The sequence below is a fragment of the Gossypium arboreum genome, chromosome 4 (assembly GCF_025698485.1).
Source record: "Gossypium arboreum isolate Shixiya-1 chromosome 4, ASM2569848v2, whole genome shotgun sequence".
Lineage (NCBI taxonomy): Eukaryota > Viridiplantae > Streptophyta > Magnoliopsida > Malvales > Malvaceae > Gossypium > Gossypium arboreum.
In genome coordinates, this window is record NC_069073.1 from 122,214,363 (window position 1) to 122,229,813 (window position 15,451).

Consider the following 15,451-nt stretch of genomic DNA (forward strand, 5'->3'; position numbering starts at 1 on the left):
TTGTCGATTTGAACAATTTTAGTCTCAATACCTTTTGAACTGATCAGTGATATATTGTGTATAAAGATATTGATTTAATCAATATTTTCAAGTTAATCATTCTTAATCCTTACAGTTTTTAAAATTTGAAATTTCAATCTTAACTGTATTATTTATTGTGTTTTTTTTGAGTAACATGTTAGGATATGTCGAGATTTCTTTGTCAATGCAGGCCACAAGTTTGTCTCAAAACCTCAATGGCTGAGGAGTGAAATTTAAGAATTAACGAATTGGACCCCATTGTTCCTGTTTGCATTCAGACAAAACACTGCAACTAAAATGCCACTAAATCAAACATGTTTTCACCATTACACCTAAAATTGACATTTCACAATAAATTAATTTAATAATGAATAGTTCCAACTCATAAATAAATCTATTTAATTGTTATCGCAAATAATTCATCGAATATTTTGTTTTAATTCCAAATAAGAGAAATTTGGCCTTTTTCTTATATTTAAATTTTAAATTGGGTGTTATTTAATAAAATTAACTGTTAGAGTTAATTAATTAAATTAAATTTTGAGTAAAAATAGGACTTTATTGTTGTTAAAGAAATTATCCTTCAACATCATTTGTCATTATCTTTCATAATTAACTAAAATATGGATTAAACTACCAAAGAAAAACACAAACAAATATTTAAAACATGAGTTGACCTTTATATAAATGATATAAATTATGCATGTAACTTCATTAAATATAAATCAGATTAGTTTATAGGTCTAGTTCAATAATTTAGAATATTAAATTATTATTCTTTTAGATGAACTAAAATATATAATTTATTCAACTTTCCAACCTACTGCATTTTTTTTATTTTGCTTAATAAATATGCAAAAAAAAGTTATAATTGATAGTGAAATTCATAGTTCACCAACTTAGCCATGGCAGCTTTTATAAAACCCTAATTTTTTTTTTAAACAAACTCATGTTTAGTACACAAAAGAAAAGCAAAGAGATCTCCATGTTTTTCTCCAACATGTCTAAAGCCAATGTAAGGAAACATGTTATGGAGAAGAAAGGAAAAGAAAAGCCAATGGAAAGTCCAGTGCCGTCGAAGAACTTGAAGAAAATCTACCCTATCGGGTTTCAACGAAGTAGCTCGTCTTTGTCGTTGTCGTCGTTGTCGTTGTCTTTGTCGCAGAACTCGAATGATTCATCGATTACAGATCATTCGAGTACTACACCGTTGGAGCAAAGGATTTCGTTAGCTCTTAGCTTGATCGCGCCTCATCATGAACAGAGAGAGTTCGTCCCGATTGTTAAAAATGTGCGACAAAGTCGACAACCACAACAACAACAAGAACATCCTAACAATGGGGAACTTAGGAGATGCCATTGGGTTACAAAGAACAGTGGTAAGTTAACAATACCTAGTATTTTATTTTTTTTACGGACAAGTGGTTTTAGTAGTCATACACTATGTACTCCTGTCTGAATATGTAGGGATGGAAAAATAATATCAGCCGACATTATCTTAAATGAGAGTTTTTTTTTTTTTTTTTTTTAAATCAAATTCAAGACGAGATGAATTGTTAATTAAAATGTTTGGGGTTGGATCGAAATCATGAATATGTCTTAAATACATATATTAAAAATTAGGAGAACTGACAATAACCTCGATCATCTTAAAAATAGGTATTTATACTAAATATATGATAAAATTATATTTTAACCCATTCGTCTTAAAAAAATTCTAAAAAACTTATGGATAAATGAAATATCAAATATACTATATAGTTTGATATATGGCACACCAAATTATGAATTGTTTAAGCATATGGTACCAAAAATACTTTTATAGAATCTTAATTTGGCAGTGATCATACAATTAAATTAATGGTTGTCATAATTTAGCTTTTCCAATTCGGAATAATTTGGTCGTTCGATTGATCATTATATTGATAATGTTCATTATATATATTTAAACAATAATAATAATGGTCATTAATTTTTATCATGAAGCATCTCAACCACTACGGTTTGATAGCTGGTTTTTGGATCTTTGTCCTTCTTAATTAATTTTTAGCTAAAATCCAACCAAAAATCTCCTCAATCTATTTAAACTAGAGATGTTGATCGGTTAAGTTAAGTTCGGATTAGGTTCATACACAATATTTAAATTAATTTTTAAATTTAAGTCTAGTCCAGTTTAAAATAAATTTATTTATTTTATTAAATTCCAATCTAATTTAAAAAGGTATACCAACTTCAATATCCATCATTAATGTTTTTGCAATCAAATACTTATTTTTAAAAATATTTTATTTATGTTTAACACTTGTATTTAATTTAGTTTTAAGTATGAATATATATATATATATATATATATATATAACACTTTATTGCTAATTTGTTGACCATTGCTTTCTGAGTGGTTAAGCTATGGGAATATTGTGAAAAAATTCGAAGTCAAATTAAACTGAAAAGATAGAACACCTGCAATATTCAGACAACCTAATTAGTCAACAGGAAACTTGTCTTTGTCACCTATCATTGTCTTGCAGTTGAGACTTCTCTAATCTCTACATAAATTCAAAAGAACATATTTATTTATATTTATATAGGTACTCTCCTATAGAAACTGAGAAATACGTAAGGATTTAAATAGGTTTAATTCTGGTTTTAGTCCCTTTACTTTTTCAGATAAGAGTATTATAGAGATTGCATTTTGTCTCCTCCACTAAAAAATAGATAAATTAGTCCCTATATATTAAATCAAAGAGCAAGTTGGTCTTTTAGTTAAAATTTTTTATCAATTTCTATTGTTAAATATTGGTCCTATACATTAACATGAGGTACACATGCTGATTATTCCGTTAATCACACCGGTTTTTAACTTTACAAATGGATAAAATTTTTACATACAAGGACTAATTTGTCCTTTTTTAAATAGAAAGAGAAAAATAAAATTTAAATCCTAATACAAGGACCTCCATGATACTGATATCTTGAATTTTTAGCATTTAAATTTCGGTAAAACTAACAAAAGTTTTCTTGATGCAGATAAAGTATACATATCATTTCATGATGAACAATGGGGAGTTCCAGTTTATGATGACAAGTGAGTTTTTCTAATTCAATAAAATCACAATTATTTTCACTAAATTATGATTTTTTTGATATCTTAACAGCCAATTATTCGAACTCCTTGCCTTGTCCGGTATGTTGATGGATTACAATTGGACCGAAATTTTGAAAAAAAAGGAACTTTATAGGTATGTTATTCCTTGATTTTCATTTAAAGAATATATAAATTCTAATTCAATTATACACCTTTTCATGCTTTTGTATCAGATTCTAAATTTATATTCCGTCACGATTTATTTTAATGTGCTATTGGTATTACATAAAATGTTAATTTGTTGTTAAGATTAAGTGATTAGAGACTTGTTCAATTTTTTAGTTAACACTGATCTCATATTTAATCTCTATCGTATCGAGAAAAATTATGTGATTAGATTAATTTAGTGATATTATTAAAATATGTATAGTTCAAGGTGAATATTGAACTAAAGATTTCCTTTATTTATTATTATAATAATTTTACAGAGAAGCTTTTGCTGGGTTTGATTCTGAAATTGTTGCAAAAATGGGGGATAAAGAAATCAATGAGGTATCATCAAACAAAGCTATTATGTTGGTTGAGAGCAGAATAAGGTGCATAATACACAATGCCAAATGCATACAAAAGGTAAGTTTGTGGATTTTAGGATTCGAATTTTAATAGAGCTTCGGGTTTATTGCATTGCGTTACATTTTTCTTAGCATGGGAATAGGGAAATAGTTGCAGATGTTGGAATTCGAATTCCGAACCTAATGAATGCTCCTTCTTAAAGGTGGTTGCATGAACCAATTAAGCTTCGGGTTCATTGTGTTGTAGTTTTTTTTTTAGCTCGAGAATAGGAAAAATGGTTGTAGATGCTTAGATCATGTTTGGCTCAAGTGGTTCCCAACTTGCACTCATGCTTATGTAAGGCATGCGTTCAAGTTCCATCGATTCCAAAGTCTTCAGTTTTTTTGATAGTTCTTCTATTCAACTTAGTGGACAATCACCTTTTTAAGTACTCAGGCTTTCGACAGGGTTGAGAGACAAACCCAAATTAGAGAAAAGGGTCTTTGATATGTTAGAATTTGAATTCCAAACTTATTGAATGATTCTTTTTAAGGGTGGCGGATCTTGAATCTATGTTTTGAGAGCTAACTAAAATGTTCAAACATTTTAGGACTTTAACGAGATTTTTTCAAAAAAATTGGGAGTCTAATTAAAAGTATTGAAAAAATTGTGAGATTAACGAGAACTTCTAAAAAAATTCAAAAGAGTTTAATTAAAATTTTCAAAAACCTTTTAACATGGGAATAAGATATAAAATTGCAGATGGTAAGATTCAAACTTCAAATCTATAGAATACTTTTTTTTTTCTTGCATATGATTGCGTAAACCGAGTGAAATAAACTTCAAATTTATTACTCAATTAATTACACTAAATAATTTTCTTTACCCTAATACACAGATTGTGAGAGAATATGGATCTTTTAGTAGCTTCATGTGGGGTTATGTGAATCATAAACCCCAAATTAACAAATACAAGTACCCAAGAAATGTTCCTCTTAGAACCCCAAAAGCTGAAGCCATTAGCAAGGACCTATTGAAACGAGGATTCCGATTCGTTGGGCCAGTCATCGTTTATTCATTCATGCAAGCTGCCGGGTTGACTATCGATCATCTCATCGGATGTTTTAGACACAAAGAATGTGTTGCCCTTGCCGAGAGACCTTGGAGACACATTTAAAAACCTATGTTTATTCGGATAAGGTATGTGTCCGACAAGTATACGGATAGTTTGCTTTTAACATCTTTACTAACTCTCTTTAAATCTCTCTCTTCCACCTTTTTTGTATATGTATACCGATGATTCATAAAGCTTCATGGCTTATGTAATTGTTTAACATATTCAATTAAATACAAAGCTTGGATTTTATTGTTTTAATGAAATGTTATTTGGATTATGGGTCGATGTTATATATATTATTTACATTTAAGAGTGAGTATCAAATATATATATATATATATATATATATATATCTTCATGTATCCATAGGCAAATATAAAAGGGCAAACAGGGATCTTAATCCCCTAAATGGAAAAATTAGTGTAGTTTTCTCACTAATGATTAAATTATAAGTTGATATATGGTAAAATTGCATTTCACTCTCAAAATAAAAGAAAAATGTTGTTCAAGTCCTTTAAAAAAACTTGATATCAACTCTCACATTGGGGCCTTAGTCCTTCAAAATTGTTGAGTAAGATTTGTTTTGTTGTTGTCAAAATAGAATGTCGATATTGGCAAGAAAAGAGAGAGAAATAGAACACACAGTGGAAACCCTTTCGGGGAAAAAACTACTGGCAGAGGAGAAGAAAATTTACTATGTCTCGAATTTGAATGATTACAAGGAATATAGATTGCGTCTATTTATAGGTTTAGAAAATATTATTCTAATCAACACCTAATAGAAGTAATGCAGTAAGGTTGAAACACCTTATTCAAATCAATATCAAACAAAGGAAGTAAACTTTTATACGAATTCTTCTTATGCAGCTTGTACCCCCTATCTTGCCCCTATGTTTTCAATGTTCGGGTGTTTCACCTTGACGGTGCTTTAGTTGTTCTTTGCATGTACTAGTTTGTTCTTATGGAGGTTTCGCTCTTGTAATAAAACTTATCTTATAGCCGAGAAAAAAAAAACTCACATTAGGGTTTGAAATTTTTTTATCCAAAGTAGTCTCTAAAAATGGTATTGTTCCCACATCGGGGCTTGAATTTTTTTTGTCCAAATTAGTCATTGAACTTGACAAGTGTTCTCATATCGGGGTTTGAACTTGACAATTATTCTGACATTGGGGCTTACACTTTAGGGTTTTCAAGAAAATATCAAGAGCTAACTCAGACAAAAAAAAAAAAAACTCAAGCCTCAATGTGGGAACGATTCTCTAAACTTGGATACAAAAAGTTTAGGCCTTAATGTAGGAATAATTGTCAAATTTAGAGACTAATTTGAATAAAAAAAAAGATTTAGGCACTAACGTAGAAGTAGTTGTTAAGTCCAAGCCCCAAAAAGTAATTTAACCTTTTAAAAAATGGTGTAGTTATAAATATATATAATTAAGTTATTCTTTTTGGCCTCTCAAAAATTTATAATTCAATTATGGTCCCTAAAATATTGATAGATTAGCCCTTGCTTATACCTTTACTAACATTTGAATATATGTTGGATATAAATATCCGACATAAATACTTAAACGGAAGCTTATTTAATATGAGTATATTTAGGATAATGATGATTATGTGATTTGATACATTAATAGAATAATTGCAAAGGTATTACATTGTTAATCTCGTTTTTGTCCAAATGAAGACAAGCTATCAAAGGTTGTCCACAAATTTCATACCGGTTGTTAGAAAGATTAGGTATAGACGATAATTGTTCATAAGGGAACCAATTATTAAATATAAAAACATTAAAAATTTACTTATTTAATTACTAATTAATTAAAGGTTAAAATATAAATTAAGCCCTGTACACTTCATAAATTTGGAATTTAAGTCCTATACTTTACATATTTTGGAATTCAGGTCCAACTATTAATATTGTTAAAATTATTTTGTTAGATTTAGGTTCATTGCTACGCTATTTTTTTAGTTACATGGCTACAAAGTAATTATTATTTTTTATTTCAAAATATCGCACCAACAAATTTTAACCTGATTTTTAGAATACAAAAAGTAGAGAGACTACATAACTGGAAATAAAAGTATAGGAACAAAAGTCCAAATTTATGAAGAGTATAGGGACTTATGACATATTTCAACCTTAATTAAATTCTGTCAATAGGTGTGTCCTTTTCGGTCGAGTGTGAAGAATGCAAGAGATGACTACTCATTATTTTTAGCGATAATAATGGAGAAATGACAAAAGGAACAATGATTTATGTGATTTGATTTGTCGGTTGTGTTTACGTTATTTTATTTTATCTAATTATTTTCATTATTAATATTTTGTGTAATTGTTCGCAATAACAATTATTACATCTGTAATCCTTGTGCCTAAGTATGCGTAGATATTGACACAGAAGCGGCTATTGCGATAAGAACTTTAGGCATCACTCTATAAACGGTTAAGCATTACTTGAATACCGTGTTGTGGTTGAAGCGTGATTATAGGAAACGGTGCATGAACGTAGGCCGGCGAGAGAGTAAAGGCGTAGCGTTGGAGAATCATTGAGAGAGCGATCTTTGTTTCAGTGGTTGCAAAGCTCATACCGACGCAAGATCGAGGTCCCATCGAAAAGGGAATGAATGCTGCTGAGTTGTATTTGGTAGCACTGGCGATGCCTTCGGTGAATCTCTCTGGCTTGAAAAGATGTACATCGTCTCCCCATAATTGAGGGTCGTGGTGAAGTGCCATGATTGGGATCATTACCTCCATATTTGCAGGCAAAACGAGCCTTCCCAATTGAGCCTCTTTTCCGACCTTTCGGATTACAGCAGATACAGGAGAATACAATCTCAGGGTTTCGTTGATGACCATGTTCATCTGCCACCAAAACCAATTTCATTTATTAAATACAAGGTCAATTTTGAGTATAAATCAATTTGAGTTCAAGTTTTTGTTAATCAAGCAGGGATTAATTTTAGTTTGGATTAATAGTCGAATTTTCGGGTTTGTGTCAAATTTGAAATCTCTACTCAACCCTGATTCTTAACTAGAAGTACAGTATGCTAGTAAAACTCTTAGAGATTGCAGATTTCCTTACAATTTTTAGTTTGGAAATGCCTTCGGAATTAGGATTTCGGTCACCGAATGCCTCGAAAACCTCTCGTCTTGTTTTTTCTTGCCATTCAGTATGAATTGCTAAAACTAAGACCGTCCATGCCAACAAGGAATTAGTTGTTTCTTGACCGGCAAAATAGAATGTTTTGCACTCATCCACTAGATCCTCGACGGAAAATCGATTTTTCTCGTCAGAATCACGATGAGCATTTATAAGCAATCCCAGAAAATCATTGCCGAAATTGTCGGATTCTCCAACCGATACATTCTTTTCCCTTCTCTTAACCATTTCCATCACACGGTCATGTATTCCTTTAGCAAGTTTCTCCGATTCTATTTCATCCGCAGTTTTCCATATCATGCTGTAAAAGAAGACAAAGATATAAGCTTAGATATGTTAATTGGATGACTAGAGCTAGTTTTTGTTCAGGTCAATTTGAGTGAGAATTGAGAAGCCATAAACACGGAGGAGCATACCTGATGCCAGGAATCTTAGTTTTGTAGTAATTGTTGATGACTAGTATCGATAATCTCGTCAACATCTCGAAAATCTTCTTCCCTTCCAAGTAATTGCTACCGAAAGCCGTTCTCGATATCACTTCCGCAGTCAACAACCTAAACTCCTCAAACACTTCCATCTCTTCACCTTCTCGGCCTTTCCACTTCTCCAACATCGTCTCCACACTAGCAATCACTGCTGGATTCATATTCTACCACCCAAAAATTAAGAAAAAAAAAGAAAAAAAAAACCATCAATGTCCTTTTTTTTCAGTCACAGATAAATTCGAAGACTTACTTTTAAACTCTCTCCATGAAAGGCATGATTCGCCAACTTCCTTTGCCTCACCCATTTCGCACCTTCTGTCGCCACGAGTCCGTCACCTAGAATCTTATAAATAAAACTCGAATCATCCTTCCGTTTCGGGAAAGACCCGTCGTTGCTTTTCAGTATCTCTTTGATTATTTCGGGTTCAGATATCACCAGTTGAGCTTGATTTCCCTCCCATGTAAGATAAATATTCCCTAAATATTAAAAAAAAACATTTTCAAATGAAAATCATATATATATATATATATATGAAAAAGAACATGTAAATCATCATCACCATAAGTGTTGATCCATGAATGGATATGAGGAATAACTCTTGGGACTATATTATGTGTTAAGGAAGCCATGGGTTTGCTTAAAGCTTCGAATCTAAAACGAGAAGAGGCTTTGTTGTTGCCATGGATGAACTCATATGGAGGTCCTTTGATTCCTTGTAAACTCAGTGCTTTTTGTATTTTCAAAGGCGTCCACCAATATTTGTGAAGGAATTTCAATAGAAATAAGCTTAAAGAACTTGCGAGGAAGATTAAAAACTTGGATGTTGAATCCATTTTTGGTATCTTTAACAATGAATTCAAATGTTTCCGATTATACATATATATATAATTATGATGACTCTCTTTCTCTTTATTATAATAGGTACAATTTTGGTTTTGGTCCCTCTAGATATTCAAATTTGTGATTTAATCTGTATATTTGAATTTGATATAATTTGATGTTCTATTTTTATAATGTCTCAAATTGTTGATTTTGGGTTGGGTTAATTTGGGTTTTAAAATTTTCGAATTGGATTCAGTTAATTTCGAGTTTGAGTCAATTTTGAGTTTAGAATTATTTTGGATTCAAGTCATTCCAAGTGTAGATCATTTGGCTTTGAGGCTGGAGTTTATGAGTTTGGGTCATGTCAGATTTTGGTTACTTCAAGTTCGGATGATTACGGGTTTGAGGCTCAAGTTTTTCAACCTGGGTCATTATTGATTCAAGTTTAAGTCATTTCGATTTAGAACTATCGATTTAGTAAGTCAGGTTGATTTTGGATAAAGGCAATTCAAGTTTTAAAGGTTTTGGATTCGAGTCATTTCAAGTTTGATTCATTCGGGTCAATTTTGGTTTTCGACCCTCTATATATTCAAATTTTGTGATTTAATTTGATATAATTTTATTTTTTTATAATATCTAGAACTATCTTCAGCGGGTCAAGTTGATTTTTAAAATTTTTAGATCATTTTGGATAAGGTAATTCGGGTTTGGATTGTTTTATATTTAAGTCATTTCAAATTTGGGTAATTCAAGTTTGAGGCTTGAGTTTATCAAAATAGTTGAATATAGATTTGTATCATTTCAAAACTTAAAAATTTTATCGAAAAACTTTGAAATTTTCTTGCATTGTTGATGTCATTTGAATTTAGAATCTTGTTTTTGATTTATAGGATAAATCCAAAATCAGTCGATAGAAGAAATTTAAAAAATAAATATACCCATTTCATGAAACAAGAAAGAAAAAAACAGACATAACGTCCAAATTTCCTGGAAAATGTCATAAGTCGAAGACTTATAAAACAAATAATATACAACGTTTGACACTTACAATTTTAACCTTAATATAATCTTCCAATCATCATCAACCCAATGTCTTGCTTTGCTATTTTGTCTTTGACCTGTTGGAGCTTGAAACATTATGGTGAGTTTGTATACAGGAGGGAAGGCAAAATTAAAAAAATTAGGGGACCAGAAATAAATTATAAATTTTTTAAAATATTATTTTATATTTTTTAATTTAATAAATAGTCAATTAAATAAATTCTCGAGCAACTTGTCAACCATCAATATCTTGATTCTAATACGATTCAATCTTTATTCTCTAAACATTCCACGTAACTTAGTTTCCGAACATATATTGAATCCCTATATTTGTTGCAACTAAATCCCATTAAAAAAATTTGCACACATGCAATGTTACTTTCGTTGCGTTATAACACTCAATAAGTATGTCTTGATAAGTCGAGAGTGTTAAGAATGCAAGAGACAACCACCCATTATTTTTAATAGCGATAATAACGGAGAAATATTGAAAGATACAAAGATTTACGTGATTTGATCGGTCAGTTGTGTTTATATTTATCAAATTATTGACCAAGATTTAAAGAAATAAATTTAAATAAATATTTGGGAGTTAAATCGTAGCTTTCGAATCACGGGTTTAAATAAAAGTAGCAACTGAATCGTTATTTTACTTATAGATTTTAAAGTAATTGATTGCAATAACAATTATTACCTTTGCAATCCAGACGTTGAAGTATGCTTAGACATTTATATAAGCAATTATTACGGTAAGAACTTCAGGCATCACCCTATAAAGGATGAAGCATTACTTGAATTCCGTGTTGTGGTTGAAGCGTGATTACAGGAAATGGTGCATGAACGTAGGTCGGGGAGAGAGTAAAGGCGTAGCGTTGGAGAATCATTGAGAGAGCAACCTTTGTTTCTGTGGTTGCAAAGCTCATGCCAACGCAAGATCGAGGTCCCATTGAAAAGGGAATGAATGCTGCAGAGTTGTATTTGGTAGCACTAGCGATGCCTTCAACGAATCTCTCCGGTTTGAAAAGATGTACATCGTCTCCCCATAGTTGAGGGTCATGGTGAAGTGCTATGATTGGGATCAATATCTCCAGATTTGCAGGCAAAACAAGCTTTCCCAATCGAACTTCTTTTTTGATCTGTCGGATCACGGCAGCTACAGGAGAATACAATCTCAAAGTTTCATTGACAACCATGTTCATCTGCCACCAAAATAAGTTTCATTTATTAAATAATAGTCAGGAGCGAATTCATAAAATTTTTTAAGGGTCAGAAATTATATATTTCCATAAGAGGTATAATGCAATTTCACCATTGTATTAGTTAATATCTTTATATATTTTTAAAAAATTGAATAGACAAAGTGTAATTTATCATGTATTAGAAGGTAAAAAATGCAATTTTCTCATTTTAAGGTGGCCAAGGCCACTACCTGTCCTCCTTGACATTGCCCCTAATACTAGTAAATAAACACCTTACTAGTACAAACATAAGTTGGCAATCAGGTTGAGAGTAATTTTTTGCTTGCCTCTACCCTAAACTTGTCAATGGATGAATCAAATTGGTTTTTGATCGAATCAATTTGGGTTAGATTTAGGGTATGTGTCAATTTTGGATTTTGGTCACTCTTTGTCCAATTTAGTTGAGTTTGAGGATTGAAGTTTTTTTAGTTAGGAGTTCATGTACTTCAAATTTAGATCATTTTGGGTTGTTTATTCTGATCATTTTAGGTTTGAGATATTTCTGGTTTGAGTTAACTTTGAATTTAGATTTAAATTATTGACATTTTATGATAAAATCGAGCCGGGTTAAATCTACTTAACCAAAGGCCAGAATGGTCTAAATCTGAACTTAACCCAACTTGTTTTTGACCATAAACCATGTACAACCCAAACTCGCCCAACTCTAGTTTGAAAATGACTTCAATCATAAATGACATATGAACTAAAAATGATATAAACCTCAAATAACTTGAACTCAAAATTAACCTAAATTTGAAATGATTCGAATTCAAAATGATCAAAAAAAATTAAAAAGCCAAATTGGCCCGTCTAAATTGACCTAACTTGAAACTAACCCAACCTGATCGATTGAATAAAAGTACAATGCACTATTGAAATTGATAGAGATTGTGAATTTACTTACAATTTTTAATTTGGCAATGCCTTCAGAATTAGGATTTTGGTCCCCAAATACCTCAAACACCTCTTGCCTTGTTTTTTCTTGCCATTTAGTATGAATTGCTAAAACAAGGATCGTCCACGCAAGCAAGGAGTTGGTTGTTTCTTGACCGGCAAAGTAGAATGTTTTGCACTCATCCACTAGATCCTCGATGGAAAATCGGTTTTTCTCGTCGGAATCACGATAAGCATTTATTAGTAATCCTAGAAAATCATTGCCAAAACCGTCAGCTTCTCCTGTCTCTACTTTCTTTTCCCTTCTCTTAACCATTTCCATCACACAATCATGAATTCCATTAGCAAGTTTCTCTGATTCTATTTCATCCGCGGTTTTCCATATCTTGCTGTAAAAGAAAACAAAGGTATAAGCTTAAACCTTTCAATTGAGTGGATCCGTTGGTTTTTAGTTGAGTCAATTTGGATTGAATCACTTTTTAGTTCATTTCAATTTGGGTCAATTTGATGTTCGAATTATTTCAGGGTTTTGATTAAATTTGAATATGGTATAATTGTTCATAGGCTGGACAACTCATCCAACATGGAAGGCTCGCCTGAAATATTGGAGGTATTGGACAAAATTACAATGCTAAAAATTAGACGAATTTAAAAGATGGGTCAGGCTTGAGTTTCAACATTCAATATCTATGCTTGTCTCAACTTGTTTTATACTTCGTAATATATTTTTATTTTGCTTTTCTATATTATGTAATTTATATCATATAAAATTAAATATATAATAATAGAATACTACGTAAACATTAAAATATATATTAAGTTGAGTAAATTTAAAATTTTAATAAAATAAAAACATCTAAAATATTAAATTAATATTAATATTTTTAAGAAATAATATTGGTGGATCTAAAACAAACTTCGATTAGTCATTTACAAAATGAACAAGATTGGACAAAATTTTATGCTTATATTTCTAGTTAGGCTAGGCTTGGGTAAAAATAAAATATATTAATATCATATATAGGATTAGCTCAACCCATGAATTCCTTTAGATTTTAGTCATTCCATGTTCAAGTTTAAAGTTTTTTTTTTTATTAAATCTTAACTCAATTGACATGAGTATTGTTGCCAATGCACGAGGACGCGGGCTCGAGTGCGATGAAGCTCGTTATCCTCTTATCTATGGGTTGGAGAGGGGTTATGAATAGTTCTAGGCAAACCTAGGTCCACCCGAAATTTGAGAGGGTTTAGATAAAAATATTAGGCCAAAAAAATTAGGCCCGTTTAAAATATGGGTCGAGCTTGAGCTTAAACATTCAAAGCCCAAGCCCAATTTGATCTAACTCATTTTTAAGTTCATAATACTTTATATTATGTTATTTTTATATATTATGTAATTTAGAACACATTAAAAAAATAAACTTATACTAAATATATAATACTACTCTAATGATGTTAAGATGAGTATATAAAAGTCTTTTGCAAATATGGGTGTGTTTGGGCAAAATTTTAAGCTCATATTTTGGGTCGGGATGAGCTTGGAAAAACATAAAGTATGTTAATATTATACTTAGATCCGACCCGATCTGGCCCATGAGCTTCTCTAGTTCTATATATTGTGTAAAAAAAAACAGATATAATCAGACTATGTAATGAGATTGTTCAAAAAAAAGCTTAGGTTTTTCAATTGGGGTCTTCAGGAGTTCGAGTCATTTGAGTTTTGATGGGTTGATGTTTATATTATTTCAAATTAATTGTCTGGGTAAATTTAGATTATGATGGTTGACTTTTTATGGTTGGATGGAGTTTAGGTTGAAATTCATCAAGTCAAATTATCTAGTTGGAGTAGAATTAAGATATCTAAGCTATGGTGGCTGTGGATGAAAAAATGGATGAAGCTACCTGATGCCAGGAATAGGAGTTTTGAAATAATTTCGACTAACTAGTATCGCCAATTTCGTCAACATGTCGAAAATCTTCTTCCCTTCCAAGTAATTACTACCGAAAGCCGTTCTCGATATAACTTCTGAAGTCAACAACCTGAACTCGTTAAACACTTCGATCTCTTCGCCTTCTCGACCTTTCCACTTCTCCAACATCGTCTCAACGCTAGCAATCACTGCTGGATTCATATTCTGCCATACACACACACACACACACCATCCATCCATGTTACGTCGCGTTTATCGTGATTACAGATATAAATTCAAAGCCTTACTTTCAAGCTCTCTCCATGGAAAGCATGATTCGCCAACTTCCTTTGCTTCGCCCATTTCGCACCTTCGGAGGTCACGAGGCCTTCCCCGACGATCTTATGAATAATACTCGAATCATCCTTCCTTTACGGAAAAGATCCGTCGTTGGTTTTCAGTATCTCTTTGATTAATTCGGGTTCGGATATCACCAGTTGAGCTCGATTCCCCTCCCACGTAAGATAATTTTGCCCTATTTTTTTTTAAAAAAAAAAGAGAAACGATTAACATTTTCAAATGAGAATTATGTACATATGAAAAAGAACATGTAAATCATCATCACCATAAGTGTTGATCCATGAATGAATCTGAGGAATAACTCTGGGGACTATATTATGAGTTAAGGAAGCCATGGGTTTGCTTAAAGCTTCGTATCTGAAACGGGTAGAGGCTTTGTTGTTGCCATGGATGAACTCATATGGAGGTCCTTTGATTCCTTGTAAACTCAGTGCTCTTTGTATCTTAAAAGGTATCCACCAGTATTTATGAAGGAATTTCAATAGAAATAAGGTTAAAGAACCTGCCAGAAAGATTAAAAGCCTTGCTGTTGAATCCATTCTCCTCTGTTTAAGAATGAATTCAGATGTTGATGTACATATATAAATTTAAAAGCTGAAGTGAAGACAAATAGGAAAGTTTAAATTCATTGAAACTTAATTTAATTGATATTTTACATCATGTGGATAAAAAAATTTAATTTCAAATAAAAAAGTTTCTAAAATAATAGTTTGAGTTGTCATCCATCCACTCCCTAAATTTGCAGCAATAAAAAATACATGGTG

At 31.4% G+C, this 15,451-nt stretch overlaps 3 protein-coding genes across 3 annotated transcripts; 1 reads left to right on the forward strand and 2 right to left on the reverse strand.

Annotated features, from left to right (window-relative positions):
- The first annotated feature begins 902 nt into the window (after positions 1-902).
- Positions 903-5,038, forward strand: LOC108482801 (uncharacterized). The gene is made up of 5 exons (XM_017785902.2): positions 903-1,400; positions 3,049-3,106; positions 3,177-3,260; positions 3,595-3,736; positions 4,557-5,038. Exons 1-5 carry the CDS (start codon positions 971-973, stop codon positions 4,833-4,835), a joined length of 993 nt encoding a protein of 330 aa, XP_017641391.2. The 5' UTR covers positions 903-970; the 3' UTR covers positions 4,836-5,038.
- Positions 5,039-7,209: 2,171 nt separating this feature from the next.
- LOC108481746 (cytochrome P450 CYP749A22-like) lies at positions 7,210-9,255 on the reverse strand. The gene is made up of 5 exons (XM_017784831.1): positions 8,982-9,255; positions 8,672-8,898; positions 8,353-8,585; positions 7,859-8,237; positions 7,210-7,638 (listed from the first exon to the last, which is right to left on the reverse strand). Exons 1-5 carry the CDS (start codon positions 9,253-9,255, stop codon positions 7,210-7,212), a joined length of 1,542 nt encoding a protein of 513 aa, XP_017640320.1.
- A 1,800-nt stretch (positions 9,256-11,055) lies between these two features.
- On the reverse strand, positions 11,056-15,226 carry LOC108481744 (cytochrome P450 CYP749A22-like). The gene is made up of 4 exons (XM_053026839.1): positions 14,936-15,226; positions 14,320-14,552; positions 12,428-12,806; positions 11,056-11,484 (listed from the first exon to the last, which is right to left on the reverse strand). Exons 1-4 carry the CDS (start codon positions 15,224-15,226, stop codon positions 11,056-11,058), a joined length of 1,332 nt encoding a protein of 443 aa, XP_052882799.1.
- Positions 15,227-15,451: the final 225 nt, after the last annotated feature.

Coding starts and splice junctions, on each gene's coding strand:
- LOC108482801 (XM_017785902.2), top strand. CDS start 971: ATGTTTAGTACACAAAAGAAAAGCAAAGAGATCTCCATGTTTTTCTCC. Junction 1,401..3,048: donor TTGGGTTACAAAGAACAGTG/GTAAGTTAACAA, acceptor TTCTTGATGCAG/ATAAAGTATACATATCATTT. Junction 3,261..3,594: donor AAAAAAAAGGAACTTTATAG/GTATGTTATTCC, acceptor ATAATTTTACAG/AGAAGCTTTTGCTGGGTTTG.
- LOC108481746 (XM_017784831.1), bottom strand. CDS start 9,255: ATGGATTCAACATCCAAGTTTTTAATCTTCCTCGCAAGTTCTTTAAGC. Junction 8,899..8,981: donor TTCATGGATCAACACTTATG/GTGATGATGATT, acceptor TTTAATATTTAG/GGAATATTTATCTTACATGG. Junction 8,586..8,671: donor TTCATGGAGAGAGTTTAAAA/GTAAGTCTTCGA, acceptor TTTGGGTGGTAG/AATATGAATCCAGCAGTGAT.
- LOC108481744 (XM_053026839.1), bottom strand. CDS start 15,226: ATGGATTCAACAGCAAGGCTTTTAATCTTTCTGGCAGGTTCTTTAACC. Junction 14,553..14,935: donor ATGGTGATGATGATTTACAT/GTTCTTTTTCAT, acceptor TGTGTATGGCAG/AATATGAATCCAGCAGTGAT. Junction 12,807..14,319: donor ACTCCTATTCCTGGCATCAG/GTAGCTTCATCC, acceptor TTTCTTTTACAG/CAAGATATGGAAAACCGCGG.